The sequence below is a fragment of the Solanum stenotomum genome, chromosome 8 (genome assembly GCF_019186545.1).
Source record: "Solanum stenotomum isolate F172 chromosome 8, ASM1918654v1, whole genome shotgun sequence".
Lineage (NCBI taxonomy): Eukaryota > Viridiplantae > Streptophyta > Magnoliopsida > Solanales > Solanaceae > Solanum > Solanum stenotomum.
The window spans coordinates 21,319,680-21,338,439 of record NC_064289.1 but is presented as its reverse complement, the minus strand read 5'-3'; the positions used below and the strand labels follow the sequence as shown (position 1 = coordinate 21,338,439).

The window sequence follows — 18,760 nt, the reverse complement described above, 5'->3', positions numbered from 1 at the left end:
GTGTGATCCATTTTCTTAAATCTGTATACAGATGCTTTTCACAAGTTCATTTCTCTCGTTTGTACATAGCCATACTATAAGCTTTGCCGGTTAAATTTATGTTAGGTGCCAAAGGTTTTTTTAGCACAGGTGTGTGCACAATGCCTAATGCATGAGGTGCATCCAACAGTTTTCGCACACTCATGGGTTATAATAGCCTTGCAGACACTCGAAACTTCTTAACCAACTCTTTGCTCCTCAAAAACACTATGAATAATGCTAAGCGAATGGAGACAGCCAAGAAGCCATGATTTACCCCTTAAATACTAACCTTTTTCTTATATTGGATAGCTCTGGCTTTTGGAACTCAATATTGTTTGGTGAATCTCCAATAATCATTATAAAACCTGATATTCTTCTGATTATTGAACTCCTTTGCACTGTATTGAATTGGATCATCCAAACACCAGCGTGGAAGAGGCTATTTAACATGACCTTCAAAGATTTGTATTTACACGCACAAGTCTAAATTTCTGAATCATCAACCTCAGAGCTTACCACAAAGCTGGGGAATGCTAAAGTTATATCCCTGAATAAAGCAAGGCCACCATATCAGTACTATCAGGTAATAGCAATTTATGTTTCTTTTTTCGACTATCCAAATAGCTTATAGTCATTTCTAGAGGAACGAGAAAAAGTAAAAGAATGTCTTCGAGATAATCACACGATGCCTATCTGAGTTTCATTGATGCCACACTTACATCAGATAGGGAAGTGTCATATTCTTTAGAAGAGACGGATTCTTTGAAACAAATTCCTTCCACTCTTCTGAATCTATCCTCCCATCACCCTTTGTGTCTGCATCGCTAAACGTCTGGCACACAAGATATAGATAGAGTGAATAAACAGCAAAGGACAACATAGTGAAAATTGGCGCGAAAGAGAGTTTAAACTTTTAAGTAGTCTTCACCTCATCTACAATAATCTCAACTACGTCATCTGAAAGAACCAATTCTGATTCATGTAGCAGCGCCAGTACCATCTCTTTCAACTGCAAATTATATACATGCAGCAAAGAGATTATTACCTTTAGCTAATTTTGCTAGTCAAAGTAATATCACCAATGATTGAAAGCTAAAGACTGGGAGTGTTTATATTGGGCCCTAACAATGATTGTCAAGATGAGGAGAGCATAATGCATATATAGTTGCGATACCAACCTCTTCTCTCTCGATATAACCAGTGTGCCTTAGATCATATAATCTGAATGCAACTGCAAAGATATTAAGCTAGAGACATCAATGTCAACGAGTAGGCATACATAATGTGTTTCATTACAATACTGAAAGTGAGAAATCAGAACTAAGTGAAAGTCACCATTGTCAATTGTATAAAAGCTAAGAAAGTTCATTTCCTACATGACATTTTATCAGCTACTGGTGCATTAGGGTGGAAGATACCCAGTGATCGGACAAAGTCCCCAAACTCAATCACTCCATTGCGCTTAATATCAAAAAGATCAAATATCTGCATAATAAGAAACTCAGTGAAGAGATATCCACAACTTCAGATGAACACGAAACAGGGAAATTGACAAAAGAAGCAATAAAACTATCCAATCAAATGGAAGAGAAGCAGTAGACTTCCAGCATAAGAGTTGATGCGTCAAAACTGTTTAATCAACAATGCACAGGATTCATCTACAGAGACCATTTCAATGAAAAATTGGCCGAGAAACATACCCTATCTGCAAACAGATTTTTCATTTTTTGGTTCCTGAAGAGTGCTAGCTGAAACTCTTCCTGATGACGGCATTGCAAGAATTAGAATAGGTAGCCATAACACATTATAGACTTATCGACTAGCTAAGTACTATATCAATTATACATTTAAAAATCCTAAACATGGAAAGATACGTGTATTTCTCTTTGCAAGCAGTAGATATATACCTTATGAATGAGCCCATCATCAACAATGCAGCTGCTTATTCTTTTGAACAACTCATATAATGCTTCGACTTCACTCACTGTAACTGCAACATTTTTTAACACAGTTCCTAAATGATTAGCAATTGTAGTAAGAGGTTACTGATAATCAAACCTAATACATGTTTCTATCTATATTTTACATCCATGCTTGTAAACTTAGTGATGGACGCAATAAAATTGCTAGTAAATCAAACAAATTGACAAACCAGATCATACCTCTCGTTCTCAGAAGACATCATATTATGGTTTTCATAGTAACAAGATTTGTGGTTTCTTTCCTTAACCACTGTCATTGCAGTCTCATGGATGAAACTCTACCATAAGTCTTTCGATTATAAAATTAAATGCACTTTCTAAGATCTGTGGGATGTGATCCTTATCCTGAGCTCTAGTTTTTTAACTATCTGATAAAGGAGGGGGCGGGATTTGCATAAAAGGCATAAAATAATCTATATTGGCAAAAGATTTCCGATTGAATACCAACTGCTTCTCTTAAGGCCATATAATTCGCAGAAGTTGACAGGCAGGAAACCAGTACATTAACTTGAATGACAAAACATGACTAAGATTCTCATACTCACAAGGTGTCTCAGCAGCAAGCACAGTGGGCTCCTCATATCCGGGTGTGTAATGGAGTGTTGTTTTTGAGTGAAAGCAGCCCATCAGAACATAATAAGATTGTTTTAGAAATAATATAGACTTCACCTGCCACAATTAAGATTATTAGGTCACTAACACTCTTAAGATAGATAGTGTGAGTTAGAAGCAGCAGCCTAACGATTAGTCTTAACAATTCAGATATGCGTGATCATCACACAGAATTAAAGATGAGCAAACTTACTTCATCAACGACATTTCACATTTTTTACTCAATGGATAAGGCATCAATTCTTACTTACACTTACTAAAAGTACGAACGTAGCAGATAATTATGATGTAGGCTAATACCATACGTTTTACGTCTAATTATTAATCAACTTCAAATTCAGGGGATAATAGCAGAGTTTTAAATGATCACTTGTCAAACTATAGAAGCGGAAGCCATACATACATATAGCAAAATTTCTATAAAAGTACAAAACCATGAGAGCATAAGAATTAAGAAAAGAGGGAAAAAAATAATCACTTTGTTACCTGCAGAGAAACAGTATTGAGTCTAAAAGCAGAAGCAAATGAAACTAAGAAGAACAAAACAACACCCAAATTTTTCAATCTTAGTTTTAAAGTTTTGGCTTTAAATTTGAGAGATCATTTCAAATCATTGCTTTAGTTTTGGAGAACATTTCAAATAATTTTCAATATTTGTGCGAGTATATATACACACAATTTTTGAATCAATTTTGATACTCAAGTAGGATAGTCAATTAATTGAGTAAATACAAATTTGATTTGTTAAGTAAAAGTCAGCGTGTTATCGGAGTTGCTAGTTGCAACTTGCAACACACCAAATATTAATACTACTACTTTTTTTTTGTCAAAAGTTGATGAGCTTTCAAAGACTTCGCTTTCACCCCCAAAAAGATAATGACATACCTGAAATATTCAAAGTTTTGTTGACAAGAAAATTGCTGATTGCTATTGGTTGGTTATAACAATTTATAAATCACATAAAATAAATATATTAATATTTCGAATTTAATATTTGATTACATGTTTAATTAATTTAGTACGATTAAATATGTGTTTTCCATTATGTGATTCCCCTTCATCAATCACATATTCCAAGAAAGAAAAAAAAATGTTTTTTTAAAAAATTGTAATGAACAATAATTCATAGATGTTTATTTATATAATTATAAACAACCCATTAATAATAAACGAAAGGTTAACGTTAAATTTTTCTAATGAAAAAAAAAATCTATACTTGGTTTATAAGACATACAAAAGAAATACATATTATAATATTTTTTGCTATAAATTGGATTTGAGGAATTGAAATAATTAATTAAAAAAGAAGAAATACATCACTTTTGGCTGCATTGCATATATCGTCTCGTAGATGGCACTTGTAATCCTCATCCTTCCAACTCGTTTCCAGATAGGGATTGTGAAATACTATACTCCTATTTATTTATTCTAATATAACTAATAAATAAATGTAACATACTTACTTTATCTATTTTTTTTCAGTTTTAAAAAATGAAGAAATAATTTATTATTTTATATAATTATTTTCAATTCATTAATTTTGCATTGAGTAGGATGACTTATAATAATTAAGAGTAATATAATAAAATTATTATTTCATTTGTTACTTTTAAATGTTGGATAAAATAATATAACATTGCCATGTTTTCTTCTAATCAATTTGACTTTTTGTTTTCCATAAAATATGCGTACTACTTACCAAAAATGTGGTCACGTCTCTAATTAAAAATTAAAAAGCAGGAAATAAAATAGTACCTTTGGTCGAACAAATACATGAAATTTTATTATTTATTTTCTTCCTTACCCAATTTACTTAAATGTTGGATAAATCCAAAAAATTGATCTCACGTAGAGCTGTCAATATGGGTTGGCCCACCCCATCTGGGCTAATCCATACAGGCTTTGCAATTTGACAGGCCAGGTCGGAATAGCCCATTTTTTATGTGGGCCAGAAAATGGTCGGCCCAGCCCACAAGTGCATGGGCTACGGGCTTTGCCGGGCCAACCCTCTTTTCTTAAAAGTATAGTTTTTTATAATTTTTTAAAGTAAATTATAATTTAAAAATATTATCATCAATATTGACAAGACAATATTACATGGGGTTAGTGCTATTACTTGTTAATCAAATACACAAATAAAATTATCTATATAATATTTATTAAGTTTGATTTCAAGCAAAAACATAAATAGCTAAATAGAAATATTAACCTAATTATTTTTCAATAATCATAATAAAACACAAAAACTATGATAATATTCCAGAGGCTATGACCTATGTAGTGATTCCCTAGAAATTTTAGAAATTTTTTATTTTATGTAGTACATATTTTATAAACATAATTTGTATTTAAATTGTAATATTTCAAACTTTAAACAGATTTTGAGTGTGGACTCCTGTTATTTTTATTACTCTATTTTATTTTTATTTTATAATTAATTTTTTTTTGATCCACGGGCCGGCCCTATCCATATTTCTCAAGCCCCACAAATCGACAGGCTTATTCAGGCCAGGCAAAAAAGCCCTTTTCCTAAATAGGCTCAAAAAATCGTAGTCCAACCTTATCAAATCACGAGTTAGGCCAGCCCAACCCAACGGGCCTAGCTCATATTGACGGCTCTAATCTCACGTATGGGGTACGCCAAGTATTATATTTGCTCGTTGACATTTTTCATTATTTAGATAAGTTTACGATTGTCAACAACTGGAAACTTTATATAAGCTGACGTGTGTGTTGAAAACAAGTTATGATAAAGTCTTTATTGAAATTTGCAGCAAAACAATTGAGTTAATTCCCTAAATGGTCACCCAAGTTTGGGGAATTGCCTTGAAATATCATTTATGTTCCACTTAGGACCAAAATATCACCCAACTATCACTATTTTCCTCCAAATATACTTAAAACTTTAAAAACTTTACTGTCTCTTAATTGGCATGCCATGTTATTAAAGTCTTTTTTAAAATAATAGACTTATTCAATTCATCAAACTCATTTAACTAAAATAATAATCTTATTAGTTTTAAAATATATACTACTACTTTTTTTTTTGGTCAAAAGTTGATGAGCTTTCAAAGACTTCGCTTTCAGCCCCAAAAAGATAATGACATACCTGAAATATCCAAAGTTTTGTTGACAAGAAAATTGCTGATCGCTATGGGTTGGTTATAACAATTTATAAATCACATAAAATAAATATATTAATATTTCGAATTTAATATTTGATTACATGTTTAATTAATTCAGTACGATTAAATATGTGTTTTCCATTATAACGTAATCATTACAATTTAAATTGAAAAACGACATGTTTTAATAATTTGTTTTTATTTTTTCAAATATTGTACGTTGATTTTTTATTTCTTGATATAAATTTTATGAAAAGATTTGTAATAGACTATGAAGAGTGAAAATTTTATAAATGACATATATAAAAATTATAATATTAATCCTTAAATAGATGTATGGTGTGATTTTTCCTAAAAAAAAATACATAATATAATATTTTAAGCTATAAATTGGATTTGAGGAATTGAAATAATTAATTAAAAAGAAGAAATACATCACTTTTGGCTGCATATATTGTCTCGTAGATGACACTTGTAATCCTCATCCTTCCAACTCGTTTTCAGATAGGGATTGTGAAATACTATATTCTTATTTATTTATTCTAATAATTAATAAATAAATGTAATATGCTTATTATATCTATTTTTTCAATTTTAAAAATAAAGAAATAATTTATTAGCTTACACAATTATTTTCAATTCATTAATTTTACATTGAGTAGGATGACTTATAATAATTAAGAGTAATATAAAAATTATTATTTCATTTTTTACTTATAAAAATGAGTGTAAAGTAATAATATAACATTGCCATGTTATCTTCGTGTCAATTTGACTTTTTGTTTTTCATAAAATATGCGTACTACTTACCAAAAATGTAGTGTCACGTCTCTAATTAAAAAAAATAAAAAGCACGTAACAAAATAGTACTTTGGTCGAATAAATACATGAAATTTTATTATTTATTTTCTTCCTTACCCAATTTACTTTGGTCGAATAAAATTTTATTATTTATTTTCTTCACGTATGGAGTACGGCAAGTATTATATTTGCTCGTTGACATTTTTCATTGCGTCATTTATTGGTTTAATCATTTTTCATTATTTAGATAAGTTTACGATTGTCAACAACTGGAAACTTTATATAAGCTAATGTGTGGACAACAAGTTATGATAAAGTCTTTATTGAAATTTGCAGCAAAACAATTAATAGAGATAAAATGATACTCACTATATCAATCATTGCTTTCTTAATAGGTGTTTCAAATAAAAAATAGACAAGTAATTAGGGACATCGAAAGTAATACGTTACAAATCTTTAGGGAATGAGTCGAATAAACTCCCAAAAGGAAAAATACGAGGTATGCTATTGCTTAGTCTAACTTAAATGAAAGTTTTAACAATTTATGGATTGGTTATAGCATTAGAACAGAAGGAATACAACTCAGGTGTAGAGTGTCACCTTGACGTGGTGAAAATCATCTTTAACCATCTTGGTTTCAGGAAGAGAGCAATAAACACAACAGCAAGATGGTTATTAACAATTGATAGAACTAAAAAAAAGGTATATGTAACATCCTAGTACATGCATGGTCAGAGCACAAGTTCTTCTTAGATACAAACATAGTGCTGTCTTACACACCAACTACATGCACATTACATCCAACAAAAAAAAAAGGGCAAGAAAATATAAAATTAAATCACCCAAAAAAAAGAGAAAACAAACTAGCTACATAGATTTGGTATGCACACACCACCATCTGGATTTTGTTGTTCCTTCCATATCCTTCCAGTAACTCGAAGTTTCAGTTCTTTCCGGTCACCACCAGAAAAGAAAAGTGCCATGTTACGCTGGATTATAAGACCATCATGACTGTCCCTGACCTTGCGATGACTATCTCGGATACTTCTTGGGGTACCCTCCCATATGAGCTTTCTACCATTTCCTCCTACCTCTAGACTGTAGCTGTAATTCCGTGCATCCGTTTCATCACCCATGAATCGTAAAAATGCCATATAAACAGGGGCCACACCAAGCTGGAAGGCCTCGAAATGGAGACAGAAATATTGCCCAAAACAATGGAAGACCTGAGAAAGGAGCAAGAAAAGTCTGTCGGTTAGAACACACTACTTCGATGAAGTTGCTGTGAGAATATACTTGGAGGGGGGAGGAGAGCACGGCGCACACATACATACATTATACAGAAGGCATGCTAGGCAAAACTCAACCCAAAGCATGACTCAGAAACTTGTCCCAGCATATCTCATACTAGAATCGTTCAAAGCAAAATGTTCTAGGCATCTTTTGACATGATAAGAGGCATTCTTGTTTATAATTTGAAAACAGAAGCTTTTCCAAAACAGATTGAAAATGACAAGACAGAATACAATGGCCATAAGGTGAACTTTTCATTCTTCATAATCACAATAAACACTGTACATAGTTGGATCAAAACAGTTTAACCTTTCAATAGACTGATTTCTATTATTCTCAAATGGATGCCATCAAAAGTATTGATTTATTAAAAAAGTAGCAAGATTGACCTACTAAGAAAAAGAGATAAGAATAGAGGACGTGTTGTTTTCTAATAAGGAGGAATCCAGAATGTGTATTAGGACAAAACAAATGGAAAAAGAGAGAACATTTGAACTATGAAATAAAAGCAGGTATTTCAAAAACATAAGAGACGACATAGGATATTTTGGCATCCAACTGTTCCCTTGTCAATAATTCATCCATATACTTGTTGCAAGTTCATTTTATAGGCTATAGCACTGGGGTGGTTAGTGTGAACTTAAACAGCAACCATATTAATCATTACACAGCAACAAACAAAAAAATTACTTGATGCTAGCTATCATTTTATTCCAATAATATAAGAAGATGCTGGAGTTACCGTCAACATCCATGTTGCATTTTCTACTTCACGAGGATTAGACTTCACATAACGATGGTTGAACGTGCATCCCGTGTGCATATCCACTTTGTGGTCATCTCTTAAATGCGTAACCAAATAAGGGATGTCCCCAGTCACTAAGCACTCTGACCCAGCATATGGGCAACTGTACGGTCTAAAATTGCACAATGTTTCATGCTTAAGTTTGCTGTAATATGGGAATATTTCTGGGCACCCCAAAGAAAAATATTTGCAAGGCAGTTCAAGAGACTCTGCAACCTTCTCTAACGCTAAGCACCTTATATCACCAAGCTCTTGTCTGCATGTCGGACATCTATTGTGCACCCTTGTTTTGCAGGTAGAACAAAGTGTGTGCCCATTGTGACACTGCAAAAACAAACACATTTTCAACTGACTACTTTAAGCCCATTTAGATGGAGTTAAAATGCAAAGACTAAATGAACAATATGAACTTTGATATGAATTAAAGTTTATACATATCAAAGTTCAGTTGAACTAGCCAGTTTCACACCAAAGTCTTTTAAACACATCTACAACGAGTTCATGCATCAAGGAAAACCATACGGAAGACATGCATAGATGAGTGAAAACTTGGCAAAAGGAGAAAGCAAATATCAATATTCATCCCTCAGTAGTTATACAACACCGCCTTCTCTTGGCACATACACCTCCTGTCTATCTGATGTAGCTCTAAGTGGCAATATTCTAAGCCTTCATAAGGCAATCATATAAATATCAAAGAGAAAAGGTAGCACTTAGTATTAGGAGAATAGACAGCTCTCAAATTTAGGCACAGAGAATATTTCAGGCATGAGAAGATCCAATATTATTATTATTTTGCTTTTTCTCTTTGTATTTGGAAGGCCAACCATCTGGTTTTTACAGAAGAATAAATTTGATAGTATTATGTAAAACGCCATGTTCCAAAACAACCACTAGCACATACATAAGATTGATTCATTCAGAATTGATGATATGAAATCGTGCTCATCCATTTGATTGTAATGTGCGGTGAAGAATAATGCAGTCAAAAGGAGTCACCTGAATTATATCCCCGAGAATGTATCAAATTGACTTAAGTGCTACTCACTAGAATGAAAAGAAAAGGAATTGTCCATTTTCTGTTAAAAAGTTCCTAGCTTCTAACGGCATAAGGCATTATCCATTTTTCTCCTTTTTGATAATAAGGTATTAACCAATTCTAAAGAGGACATATCGGATAATTTACCAAATAAGAAATGTCTACGACTCCCTCTGTTCACTTTTACTTGTCTACTATAGTCTATACTAAAAATTATTTTTTACTTTTACTTGTCAACTTTAGCATATCAAGAGAAAGACAATCTTTTTTTCTTGATTTACCCTTAACATTAACTACTAATTTTCCAAATCCTTTTTCAAGATACTATAGTAAAATATGCACTCCATTTATTATTATCTAAAAAGAAGTGCAAAATTCATTGTGGACAAATAAAAGTGAATGGAGGGGTATCTGATTAAATAATCTCTGGTGGCATCGACTATTTCCTGGAAGGCCATATTGGATTATCTACCCTCACTCAGGGACAAGTCCTACACCTTGTCCAGCAATGTACGACCACTAAGTAACTTCCATCATTTTTACAAGATTTTAATCTTTACATATGCATCAAGGATTTTCAAAAATGTTTGTTTTGCCTCCTTCCTATGCTTTTTTTTTTCTTTTGGATAAATGCAGTGTCTAGGCCAATTAGCACACACCTCGACTAATTCTACAAAGTACCTACTACCTTCCTACAAACACACCAGTAACTCTTTTACCAAGGCCAGGACAAATAGGAAGACCTAGTCTTCTTGCCTCCTCTAGGGTTGGAACCTAAGACCTAACCCACTTCATTGACTGGCCACACTCTTGGGTGCTCTCCTGCTTCAGGATTCACTTCATAGCCTTTAAAAGGCTGTATTAAAGTGGGACAAAAATCAGCCCGTCTTCTGTGATAAAACTTTAACTTGGGACTAAACTTTAGATTAGTAATCCCTCCAATGTAGGATTACTATCCAAAGGTGAGGAAAATTTCTTATAATTTTTGCACTTGTCTCGAGGCCAAAATTTAATCGAATGTTATTTCAAAAGGCTGGACAAAATCAGGATACGTTGTTATTAATTCAGAATACTAGTAATTATGGGACATCAACTTACAACCCAATGAATAGTATCCCTCACTATAGTGCTATCTTTCAGATATCCTCCTTTCATCCAAATGACCACACTATTTTTATACTGACTATCCTAGTCAGTATGCAGACACTATCGAATTTGGCTACACCAATTTAATCTACTCCAAGAACTACAGGCAGCCCAAGCTAAATCAACAACAAAATGAACTCCAAAATAAGTTTCGAGAACAGGACTCAGTAAGTAATCTACAAAACCAAATTCTAGACCGGTGTTAAATTTTCTTTCTATTCTCAACTTGTTCAACATACCTTCATGGAGAGGTCCTTTTAAATAACCTTACCTTCTTCCTTGATATACAATAAGGTATTTATGATAGTATCATATAATCGGATTCCAAATGCATGACCTAGGAAGGACCATTCAAGATCAAGACACTGCCCAATGAAGTAGTTTAATCCACTCACTGGTCCTACATAAGTCCTTCCATGACCTGAAGTAGGAAAGTTCATAGAATGTTAAGTGCATCTCCCCATAGTGCTGCTATATTAAGTCTCATTACCTAGAGCCAATATTGTATTTTGGGTTACTAAATTCATCTCCTCATAAAGATTTGAACTACAGGCTGAAACATAAGAGGACGATCTGTGAATTCCACAAGCACCAAATTGTTCTTCTATTTGTCAAGTTTTAAGGCAACCAATCATGAAACTCTGAGAATCAGCTTCTGTTATTCACTAAAACAGTATACAATGTATTCAATAAAAAAAACACAACATTATCTGCAGTCATCTTCAACAACTTTTCCGCCTTCTGCAATTGGTTAAAAGTCAACAGCAGATGATTCCATTAGCCTTGCTGCACCATAATCATATTATAATGCTTCAGTCTGTATTAAAAACTTTCCCAGAACCTCCTCAAGGGAGCCAAAACAAGCCCATGTAAGTCCCAAAGCAGCCAGCTTTGAAGTGATTAAGTTATACGAGCAAAAATCAACCAACTCAATCCAATTCTTTTTCATCATTAACCACCTACATGATAGCAAATTAATAGATTTTTCACAAATGAAGTTCGCATTCTAACAACAAGAGACCAACCTTTAACATACTCTACCAGTGGCTTCCAATTCTTCAATAGTGTTGGAAACCAGTCTTACCCTGACAAAATCGGACGAGCCTATAAACGGAGAACTAGAATTCAATGTCATACGACGTTCCTTGTAATCTCCAAATTAACTAGTCCTTTCGAATTAAGTTAACACCCAACATAATAAAATTACACAAAAGACTTCATTTTTCCCCTCAAAGCACCAAAAGCCCTCTAACACAAGAACCAAGAAGATAACAACTACACCAATACTCAACAATCTTCTAATCAAACAAAACAAAAGCAATCCATCAAATCAATCATAAACCCAATAAAAATTTCAAAAAAAAGTAAAGAGAACAAACAAACCTGGTGAATTGGTGGGTACATAGAATTTGTACAAACAGGGCATTCAAGCAATTCATGTACACTAGTAGGCACATTTCCAGCATGAAGAATGTTATTAGGCTTTCCTAAAGGGAATTGATGAGATGCAACAGAAGATTGGATCTCTTCATCTTCAACACCATCCATTAATGATACACACTCAATGCTATCCATTTCCATTTCTTCCATTCAAAAATCTGAACCCCACACTTTCAAGATTCAAACTTTCTCTCCAAATAACTTACAAATCATTCAAAAAACAACAAACTTTCTTCTTAACCTGGGTTGAAATTAGAAGAATTTGAAAGGAATTTGGAGAAAAATAAAAGAAGGGTTCGGATCAAGAATCAAAAAGAAACGAACCCCTTTTTTGCCAGGCGAGGATCTTCCTTTTTCTTCTTTGTATTTTTTTCTCTCTCTGCGCTACCAAGGTTGTCTGAGGAGAAGAGAGAGAGGTTTAAGGATCGCCGTCAAATTCCCCACATAACTGTACATGATCTTCATCGTACGGCCAATATTTTTTGTAAATATAAAATTCCTAGTGGAACTGCCTCTTGTGATGGATGTAATAATTGGCCAACCTATTTGATGTGATTTTTTTGTTAGTCCAAAAAAAATGACATATTTTTATATTGAGTAACAATTTAATTATAAATTGTCTATTTTATCCTTAATAAAATGATTTACCGCCACACAAATTTCTATCATTTATTTTGGACCACAAATTTTAAAAGTCTTCCTTTCTTTCTTAAACTCTGTGCCGAGTCAAACTACCTCACATAAAATGGGACGGAGGGAGTATTAATTTGACTTATTAGAGTGTTTGACTGAGCAGTTTGAAAATACTACTAATATTTGAATTTCTTCGTGAAAAAAAAATTTGGACAATATTGTCGAACAGTGTTATAAAAGACTCTGTTGGGACTCGTCTCGGGGATCGTCCTGGGGCAGGGATATAGCAAAACGCTCAGAGACTCAGGTGTGGTGCTTAATTCTGTAAGACTTATGCACTAAGTGTCCGACTGTACGCCCTAAGCACACCCAACGCGTGGGGATCGCCTTATATAGATCTTACACAAATTATGTGTTAGAAACTTTAGTTAACATTGTTGACCCTCATAATTCTTGAATAAATAAATGATACTTAATGTTTTTTTAATCTATAGAGATAATAAGATCGAAAGTAACTCAAATAACAAGTTGTAGTATCACATCTTTACTATTTGGTAACACTGTGAAGATGATGATTTAGTACGTTTTTAAAAATACATAGAGAAATTTTACTTTTCCACTTATCATTGGTCTTCATGGTTTTGTCATATGTCTCAAAATTATCATATTTTATTTAGCTATTTGAAAGTAATTTTATTTTTATTCAGAAAAATGCACAAGTACCCCCTTCAACTATACGCAAAATCCCAGCGACACACCTTAACTATACATGAGTCTTATTACCCCTGAATTATTTTTAAGTGTAATAAACACACCCTTAACACAACCTAAAACCTATATGGCCACTCACATGATGGGAGGTGTTTTACACTCGCCTCCAAGTCATGATTATGTCAGTGCCACGTCAAGAAATAATTAGATCTATAATTTTTTTATAAAATTTCATGTCATTTGATTCATTCTTCTTCATTATCAACACCCACTCCATAACCACTAAAACCACTTATTTTAACCATTAAAACTCATAGCAATCACCATGAAAATTATAACCCACCACCAAATTTATCCCTTCACTATCACCGAATTCAATATCTACTATCAATTTTATTTTTCTTTCAATCCAAATAATTCAAATAAATTTCATAAAACATGGTCCAAAATCTCCATTGAAGAAACTACCTAAATTTTGAACTCTAGTTCAAGAAGAATTCAAAATTGTGATCATTTTTTTCTGATTGAATTTGGGTTAAGATAAAGGTTGATTGAAGTGAGAAGGAAAGAGAAGGAGGGAGGGTGTTATTGATGGAGAACTGAAGCGGCATNTAGAGATAATAAGATCGAAAGTAACTCAAATAACAAGTTGTAGTATCACATCTTTACTATTTGGTAACACTGTGAAGATGATGATTTAGTACGTTTTTAAAAATACATAGAGGAATTTTACTTTTCCACTTATCATTGGTCTTCATGGTTTTGTCATATGTCTCAAAATTATCATATTTTATTTAGCTATTTGAAAGTAATTTTATTTTTATTCAGAAAAATGCACAAGTACCCCCATCAACTATACGCAAAATCCCAACGACACACCTTAACTATACATGAGTCTTATTACCCTTGAATTATTTTTAAGTGTAATAAACACACCCTTAACACAGCCTAAAACCTATATAGCCACTCACATGATGGGAGGTGTTTTACACTCGCCTCCAAGTCATGATTATGTCAGCGCCACGTCAATAAATAATTAGATCTATAATTTTTTTTATAAAATTTCATGTCATTTGATTCATTCTTCTTCATTATCAACACCCACTCCATAACCACTAAAACCACTTATTTTAACCATTAAAACTCATAGCAATCACCATGAAAATTATAACCCACCACCAAATTTATCCCTTCACTATCACCGAATTCAATATCTACTATCAATTTTATTTTTCTTTCAATCCAAATAATCCAAATAAATTTCATAAAACATGGTCCAAAATCTCCATTGAAGAAACTACCTAAATTTTGAACTCTAGTTCAAGAAGAATTCAAAATTGTGATCATTTTTTTCTGATTGAATTTGGGTTAAGATAAAGGTTGATTGAAGTGAGAAGGAAAGAGAAGGAGGGAGGGTGTTATTGATGGAGAACTGAAGCGGCATGAAGGTTGTGGAGAACTGAAGAAGAGGGGAGGGGGGAGGAGTGGGGGTGAGGGCTGGGGGGTAGGGTAGGGGTATGACATTAAACTATTTATTTATAATTGTTTTAAAATTTTAATTTAAATTATGTTCTTTATATGTTGCTTAAATTAAATTCCTAATATGCAATTTTTTTTTCTCATTAGCGAATTTCAAGTAATTTATTAAAAGAAAAAAAAATTCTCTCGATACAATACAAATTAATGAAAAATAATGAAAAGAATTCTTTGACAATTTAAATGTGTTGTGAAAAATGATAAGTTTGACTCTATTTCATAAAGAAAAAAAAATTAATTTAAAAAAAATATCAATTCAAGTTTTAAAGTTAACTAACTATCTCTACTAATTAATTATAAAATGTCCAATTAAAAATGAACATGTGTCCATATTAGTCAGATTTTAATACCTTTTTTCGTATCTCACATGCCTCTAAGAGAGTGAACACACTCTCTGCGCCACCTCAGCACGAAAGGATGCGTTTATTACACTTTAAAATAATTCAGGGGGTAATAGGTCTCATGTATAGTTAAGGTGTATCGTTGGGATTTCGCGTATAGTTGAGGGCGGTATATGTGCATTTTCCCTTTTTATTCATGATGGAGTGATGTTTTTATTATAATAGTAGTAAGTTTTATTGATTATTTTCTTTTAGAGGGGGGTGGGGGGTGTAAATTATATAGTATAATAAAAATATTTTTTTCGAAATAAAGATTCTTTTATTATAAAAAGTTAAGATATTAGATTATTTATACTTGTATAATCATGTTAGAAATTTTATTTTCTATGAGTTTTCTTAATTATGTTGTAATTATTTCAAACTGATGGTATTTTTTATATATAATTTTGTGTTATTATTATTATACTANGTAAAAAACATAAGTCATCAAATATTGAAAATAAAAACTTATAAATAAAAATAATAGTTATATTTTTTTAACACGTTTTGGACTCTTAAAAAATTTATAAATGTTTATTGTCAGCACTACCAAAAAAATCAAAATTTGTAAATTATTAAAACTAATTGGAATTCTAAAAATAAAAATAGAAATTTCAAACACTAAAAAGAAAATTAAAAATTAAAAATAATTTTTTTTAAAAATAAAGCTTAACGTTATGGTGCTTTTTTTGGAAAGGTATTTTTTAAATTGAACCATCTAACTGCACATTTTTTATTTAATAATAGTGAAAAAAATAAGAAATAAAAAAATATTTTAAGTGCACATTAACTTCCCACTTCTATCCTAAAATAAAAGGAGTGGTTAGTGATAAAATATTCAAACAAACGGATAGTTTTTCCCCAATCAACGTAACTGTTTTCCAAAAATTTCTTTATCCTTTCTAAAAGAAGGCACAAATTTATGATCATAATCGAGTCAAGAAAAAATGATCGAGAAAAATCAAGAGAAGTTGAACAATTAAGTGAGCAATTCATATCTCAAGAAAGAGGAGTTTGTTGGAAACTATGGTACTGAACAGACTTTGTGGTAATTATGGGAAAATCTAACTTTTTGGGTTTTTGAGGCCTATGTGTTTTTTCTTCCTATTTTGTTAGAAAATATGTTGTTTTTTATGTACTATATAGAGGATTAAAAAATGATAAATAAATTATGAAAGAAATTGAAAACTCTTAAAATGAATGAATGTATTTTTATTTTTTTAATTATGTTGTGACTATGGATTATTTTTTTATTTTTAATATTGAGTATGATAATATTTAGATGTGAAATAATTTATCTTTAGGTTGAATATTTACAAGATTTTGCATATATGCGTGAAAGTTTTTTAAAGTAATCATGAATTCACCTAAGTTTTATCTTTATTTTTTTAAAAATGAAAGCAACCAAGAAAGTAAGTTTATTGATCAAAGCATAAAATCAAAAGACATAAATGAAGATAGTTTCATGAAATAACATTAGTGGCCTAGATAGTGACGATGAATCTCTCAGTGACATTGAAAAATTACATGAAGATCATCTCCATATTTCAATGTAATCTTTCACTCTTTCAACGAGTAGAAAATTAGTCAAAAACTTTTAAAATTGAGCATTTTTTTTCCAGGAAAATCTATACATATATGTATGTACATATTAGAAATTAAATATATTATATTTTAAATAATCTGAAAGTTAATTATATGTTTTATAAGTCCATTACTTTTTGTTTTATTTTTTAATTTTTAATACTTTTTTTATACTTATTCATATATATATGCAACTTCAGATTATGATCACTAATTTAATAATTACGTAAAATTAATTTTATATAATCTATTTATTAAAATTAAAATACAATTTACAAATTTTAATCAATATTTTTTAATCTGTATTTAAAAAATAGACGGATAAAGAATGCTATTTTAAAAAAAATTATACAAAAAAAAAATAGTGAAAGCATATATAAAAGGTGTTATAATGAAGTTTATTAACATTATCTACTTCTACTAAATTACACGTAAAAAATATTAAAAAGAAAAAACTAAAAAAATTCTAACCGCAAACGTTAACTCTCTACTTCTGAAATTGTTTTAAAAGATGTTATAATAAAGTTTATTAAAATTAGTTTATAAATAATTAAAAATTAAATAGTTTGAAATTGCAATTTAATATTCATTGATTCAAGATTTGTTTAGGATTTGATTGAAGGTATGTGAAGCTAAATCATTCATGGGTTCTTCCACCCATGGAGCCCCCTTAGTTTTCCCCCAATTGTGGATCAAAAACCCAATTCTAGCTAGGGTTGTTCTTACATTGTGGGTAGGGCTTGGGCATGATTCCAATCTAGTGGATAATACCTAATTATGATTGATTTAGCTTTATTTATTGATAATATGATGATTTCATGTGATTTCTATGGTAAATCCTAATCTAAATTGATGAATGTGATCTTTGTGGGTGTATGCCATTAGAGGCAAATTTGAAGGTTAAAAGGTGATAAAATATAAATAAAAAAATAAATAATTTAATTAAAATTTTAAATTTGAACCATCTAACTGCACATATAAAAGGAGAAGAAAAAGTGCCACATGTCAGCACCACACTAAATCAGATTTAAAAAAAATTAAAATTAATTATGTGTATGTATTTATTAATAAAAAAAAGGGAAAATGCATAAGTACCCCCCCAGCCTATGTCCAAAATCCCTGAGACACACCTAACCTTTACTAAGGTCCTATTACCCCCCCGAACTTATTTTTTAATTAATTTTTTACCACTTTCGGCTTACGTGGAAATATAAACCAAATAGGTTGAAAACTTTGTTCAACACGCGCCGGGCCCCATTTTTTCAACTTTCTAAAAAGTAGCTTTTACACTTCCCAAAATTTCAAAAAGCTATCCTATTATTTATAATCTACTTTGTTAATAAATTTTTAGTTAGTTTATAGATTTTAATGTTTATATATTTTATTTCAAATTTGGGCATGTAAAATTTTGTAAATATTATATATATAATTTTATTTTATTTATAGATAAAAAAAATTATTTATAATCTACTTTGTTAATATATTTTTAGTTAGTTTATAGTTTTCAATGTTTATATATTTTATTTTAAATTTGGGCTTGTAAAATTTTGTAAATATTATATATATAATTTTATTTTATTTATAGATAAAAAAATATTACTTATAATCTACTTTGTGAATATATTTTTAGTTAGTTTATAGCTTTCAATGTT

The 18,760-nt window shown here is 31.1% G+C and overlaps 2 protein-coding genes across 2 annotated transcripts; both read right to left on the bottom strand.

The window, feature by feature from the left end:
* Window positions 1–132: 132 nt before the first annotated feature.
* On the bottom strand, window positions 133–2,637 carry LOC125872427 (calcineurin B-like protein 4). The gene is made up of 8 exons (XM_049553155.1): window positions 2,549–2,637; window positions 1,929–2,011; window positions 1,722–1,781; window positions 1,398–1,506; window positions 1,200–1,252; window positions 950–1,030; window positions 741–853; window positions 133–568 (listed from the first exon to the last, which is right to left on the bottom strand). The coding sequence occupies exons 1-8, from the start codon at window positions 2,628–2,630 to the stop codon at window positions 505–507; spliced, it is 645 nt and encodes a 214-aa protein (XP_049409112.1). The 5' UTR covers window positions 2,631–2,637; the 3' UTR covers window positions 133–504.
* A 4,635-nt stretch (window positions 2,638–7,272) lies between these two features.
* On the bottom strand, window positions 7,273–12,647 carry LOC125874227 (E3 ubiquitin-protein ligase SINAT3-like). Its single transcript, XM_049555071.1, has 3 exons — window positions 12,208–12,647; window positions 8,577–8,963; window positions 7,273–7,767 (listed from the first exon to the last, which is right to left on the bottom strand). Exons 1-3 carry the CDS (start codon window positions 12,412–12,414, stop codon window positions 7,405–7,407), a joined length of 957 nt encoding a protein of 318 aa, XP_049411028.1. The 5' UTR covers window positions 12,415–12,647; the 3' UTR covers window positions 7,273–7,404.
* Between the last annotated feature and the right edge of the window lie 6,113 nt (window positions 12,648–18,760).